This window comes from Poromitra crassiceps (genome assembly GCF_964638095.1).
Source record: "Poromitra crassiceps genome assembly, chromosome: 20".
Lineage (NCBI taxonomy): Eukaryota > Metazoa > Chordata > Actinopteri > Beryciformes > Melamphaidae > Poromitra > Poromitra crassiceps.
In genome coordinates, this window is record NC_139637.1 from 9,185,990 (window position 1) to 9,190,989 (window position 5,000).

General features: G+C 45.3%; 1 protein-coding gene across 1 annotated transcript in view; it reads left to right on the forward strand.

Moving 5' to 3' along the window:
• The window catches only part of LOC310794674 (voltage-dependent L-type calcium channel subunit alpha-1D-like), a gene marked incomplete at both ends in the record, with an annotated part of 130,160 nt that overhangs the window by 39,970 nt on the left and 85,190 nt on the right, over positions 1-5,000 (forward strand). Inside the window, one exon of the mRNA XM_083656674.1 lies at positions 130-282. Within this exon, the coding sequence (XP_083512800.1) occupies positions 130-282 (153 nt within the window). The remainder of the gene's footprint in view (positions 1-129; positions 283-5,000) is intronic.

Below are 5,000 nucleotides of genomic sequence, written 5' to 3' on the forward strand. Positions count from 1 at the left end.
CTGTGTTTGTATGCATATACAGTATGTGTGCGTTTGTGTGTCTTGTTCCATCTCGCTGTGTGTATTTCTGTCTTCTCTACAGTGTAACTGTGTGTGTAACTGTGTGTGTGTAACTGTGTGTGTTTGCAGGTTTACAGGTGGTTCTGAACTCCATCATCAAAGCCATGGTCCCCCTGCTGCACATCGCCCTGCTGGTCCTCTTCGTCATCATCATCTACGCCATCATCGGCCTGGAGCTCTTCATCGGCAAGATGCACGCTGCCTGCTATGTGGTGGGGACAGGTGAGGCTACTGAGGCGCTGGAAAGGGCATCTTATCGTTGAATTGAATTGAATTGAACTTAATTGAATTTGGTTTAATTTGGTTTGTTTTGTAAATCAGATTTTATTCAATTTAACTTCAATTACTTCAAATTTGTATTTGTATTTGTATTTGTATTTTTTTGTTTTTTGTCTCATTTGTTTCATTCTGTTAACACATTCACTGCCAACAGTTTATCCAATACAGTAGGTAGCTTCTGCCAATGGGTTTTTTTGAGGATTCTGGCTCATCTTTTAAGAGCCGAGGATTATTTTCTGCTAGGACTTTGTGAACACAAAATATCTCAAAATAACTAATAGAATGTGTGCTTTCTCTGTCTAAAATAGTTAGTTTTTATCATGTTCTGTTATGTAGACATTAGCAGTTGAATACAGCATGGTTTCAGCGTCTGAGAAGAAAACTGAGATAAATGCCTTTTTGTGAAATTCGATAGAACAGGCAGAACAGTCACTTTAACCATTTATTTTTGGCATCAGTGAGACATCAGACATCTAAACAATAGTTCTGAACAGTAATTTCCTCCAATATAACAGCACCCCCACCCCCGTCTCTGGTGGCTCTGCAGCGTGTGTCACAGGCGAGTCTCTGCTGCCTGTCTGTGCTGCCTGGCGCGCTCGTCGGGCGAGTCTGGATCGGGCTCGCTCATTTCTGGGGTTTCGGTTGTGAGCTGGGATGAAGCTGCGTGCGATTCTGGCTTTCTGCTACGTGTTTCAAAGTGTGTTGCACCCAGAGTCTATTTTTGGAATCCCCCCACCGTTGTGCGCCAGCTCCCAGCGCCAGCGCGAAAGCGTTTTAGCCAAACCATTCTCATGAGAATAGTTTCCTCACGCTTTTTCCTGCTGTTTTTACTCGACTTTCTCTAATCTGGAGAGCACTGTCGCCACTTAATGGGTCGGTAAAATAGGTTATACACATTCAATAGCTCCCATATTTTTATAGGAGATGTAAAAGGGTTTGATCCACGTCCCACCGTCAAATTTTTATTTATTTATTTTTTGACGAGTTAACTCGTCGACGGCAGTCAACGGTTGGTTTCTGTTTGACGAGTTAACTCGTCGACGGCAGTGAACGTGTTAAGTTACAATAATATCCATGTATACCAAAGATAATACACAAAAATGAGAGACATAGATCATTTTAGCAGCAGCAGAGTTTTTAGCTGTGACTTTTTAGATCCTGGGAATGTTGTCTATTTTGTGTTACGGGCGATTTATAAACCTCTTTAAGTTGAATCTCATCTCGCCTTGGACAGATGCTGCTGCAGCACTTGATGTCAGAATGAATAGACATACATCATGTATGACATCATGTATGACATCATGTATGACATCATGTATGTGAATGGTGGCAAACAGAGGAGAAACAGGCCAGAACAGCAGATGGGGGATTAAAGCCAGTGATTAAATGACTCATATCTGACTATTATGTAAGCATGCCTGACGTCTGACCTTCCTGACTTTAGCATTGTGTCCAACATGGCACAATTACTCATGATCTATGTATGTCTGGATGGATTTATGTCAATCAGCAGTAAACACGTGTGTGTGTGTGTGTGTGTGTGTGTGTGTGTGTGTGTGTGTGTGTGTGTGTGTGTGCGTGGGCGTGGGCGTGGGCGTGGGCGTGCGTGTGCGTGTGCGTGTGATAGTGATATCATTCTAAAATGGCTGACTAATTCCTGGGACTTAGGCTATAAACAGTAGGAATACGACAGCAGTTTTTCCACGGACAGGCCCTTTCTCTCTCTCTCTCTCTCTCTCTCTCTCTCTCTCTGTCTCTCTCTCTCTCTCTCTCTTTTTTTTATATTTTATTTTCAATTTTTATAGAACATACGAACAAGACAGACAGGCTCAGACACAGGGGAAAAAAACATACATCATTGACATTCATCATTACAACTTGGTGGTATCAATCAATCAATCAATCAATCAATCAATCAATCAGTTTAATACATGTCCCAGAAGGGCACTTTGGTTCACATCAGACAGTAGTGGAAATTACAACATCATTACTAATTTAATAGTAGTAATAAAGGCACACTTCAGAATTGAGATACATTATTACTAGTTTGAAAAAGTAATAAAGGCACACTTCAATATTATACAATACATAAACATTTGTTGCAATATGTACAGATTCCAAAAGACCATCTGCTGCCCTCAGCCGGGTCGCCGCGTGCGCAGCGCCACCGTTGCATTAGCTCCTCAAACAACGCAAGTGGCTCGCTGTCATCAGCGCCAGATGGATGAATGTATCGGAGGAAGAGGGGGGGGGGGGGTGGATGGATGATGCAAGAGCTGTCGGGGGGAACAAGGCGGGGGGGTTTGGGGGGGGAAGAGCTCAGTTGTAGACGAAATATCAGGAGAGCTGCGTCCTTGGCAGTACGGAGTCAAGATTAGAATAAAATGTTTTGGTTGCCTGGAATTCCTTTCAGGTCACACAGACCAGGGTCACACAGACCAGAAAGTCAACAACAGGTGTCAAGTCTCTGATTCCCAACTGAGTTCATTTCTCTTATTGCAGATCAGTGGAATTTCCATGATATATCCAGATATAATCCATTTTTCACAGTTCAAATTCACTGACCGCCCATCTCAATTTTCATGACGTCACAGCCTAGGGTCAATCGCTGTAGTCTTCCCGTATCCCGTGGCGAAAGATCCGTCTGGGCAGAGGGTGGGGGTTCCCCGGACCTCGCATTCCTCCAAGTTTAGTTGATTTGCGTTGAGAGACCAGCTTAGTAAATCCAATAAATCCATATTTGTCATTTCGAGTAGACAAATGCAAGTTTGCTCTGGGTGTTGTTGCAGGCAGAGAGAAAGAAGGGAGATAAGGGAGAGCGAGAAAGAAAGCGACTGCCTTGTTCAAGTGCTGGATGCTGACAGCCGCACAAGGTACTTATGTGCTTGCAAAAGACAGTGCGCATTTTCTGTTGAAGTTCACTGATTTCAACTTCTCCCACGCAAACGCTTTGGAGGTGGCTGTGACCTCCTGCTGTGTCTTTAACCTTTAACCTCTAGTGTGAAGATGTGACTTTATTGTTTCATGACAGGCCACGCCCAATGTCACTCAAGGTGTCTGTGTCATTACAGGCCACGCCCACTGTCACTCTAGGTGTTTGTGTCATTACAGGCCACGCCCACTGTCACTCAAGGTGTTTGTGTCATTACAGGCCACGCCCACTGTCACTCAATGTGGCTGTGTCATTACAGGCCCCGCCCACTGTCACTCTAGGTGTTTGTGTCATTACAGGCCACGCCCACTGTCACTCAAGGTGTTTGTGTCATTACAGGCCACGCCCACTGTCACTCTAGGTGTTTGTGTCATTACAGGCCACGCCCACTGTCACTCAAGGTGTTTGTGTCATTACAGGCCACGCCCACTGTCACTCAAGGTGGCTGTGTCATTACAGGCCCCGCCCACTGTCACTCTAGGTGTCTGTGTCATTACAGGCCACGCCCACTGTCACTCAAGGTGTCTGTGTCATTACAGGCCACGCCCACTGTCACTCAAGGTGTCTGTGTCATTACAGGCCACGCCCACTGTCACTCAAGCTGTTTGTGTCATTACAGGCCACGCCCACTGTCACTCAAGGTGTCTGTGTCATTACAGGCCACGCCCACTGTCACTCAAGGTGTCTGTGTCATTACAGGCCACGCCCACTGTCACTCAAGGTGTTTGTGTCATTACAGGCCACGCCCACTGTCACTCAAGGTGTCTGTGTCATTACAGGCCACGCCCACTGTCACTCAAGGTGTCTGTGTCATTACAGGCCACGCCCACTGTCACTCAAGGTGTTTGTGTCATTACAGGCCACGCCCACTGTCACTCAAGGTGTCTGTGTCATTACAGGCCACGCCCACTGTCACTCAAGGTGTCTGTGTCATTACAGGCCACGCCCACTGTCACTCAAGGTGTCTGTGTCATTACTAGGGCTGGGTATCGAGTTTCGATACTTACTTGGCACCGAAATGAAAGCATCGATACTAAGGGGTATCGAAGCCTCCCTTGTCAAACGATACCAATTTTCGATACCAAAACAAAACAGCGTCATTGAGCCTATAAGCATGTGACATGCTTGCACACCGCGCTCTAATACAGCTGGTGATTGGCTGTCATGTAGAGGCATGCAAGAAACGTTACTCCCACTTTAGCCGGTGTGTTTGTTGTGAGCCAGGCGTGCGGTGCGGATATAGTATACAAGAAGTTAGCCACTCAAGCTACTCCTATCCTGGAGTACCATATGGCGAAGATGATGAAATGCAGGGAAAGAAACAGAAGCAACAAGGACTGGTTTCCACAGACAAGAGAAATAATCGCGAGGTGGGTCAGCTTACCGCATGTTGTTGATGTTAGTGGTTATCAGATCCATCAGTCTGACAAATCCATGCATCTGGCTGTGAGTTGTCGCGAGCATTAGATCGTTTAATTAATTGGCGCGGTAACGTTATGCGCAAGCGGGCATTGTGTATTTTTAGCAACTCGTTAACAAACGCTGATGTCATGATAGTTTGTTGAATGTAAATGCGATTCATTTATATTGATAGGCTAGTAAGTGAATGCATGAAGTGGAGCTGTCTCGTCAGATTGGACAAGAATGACGTTCTGTTGCAGCAGTGAGCATTAAACACTGATCTGCAATGCTAGCGTTAGATGTTTCATTAATTAGCGTTAACGTTATG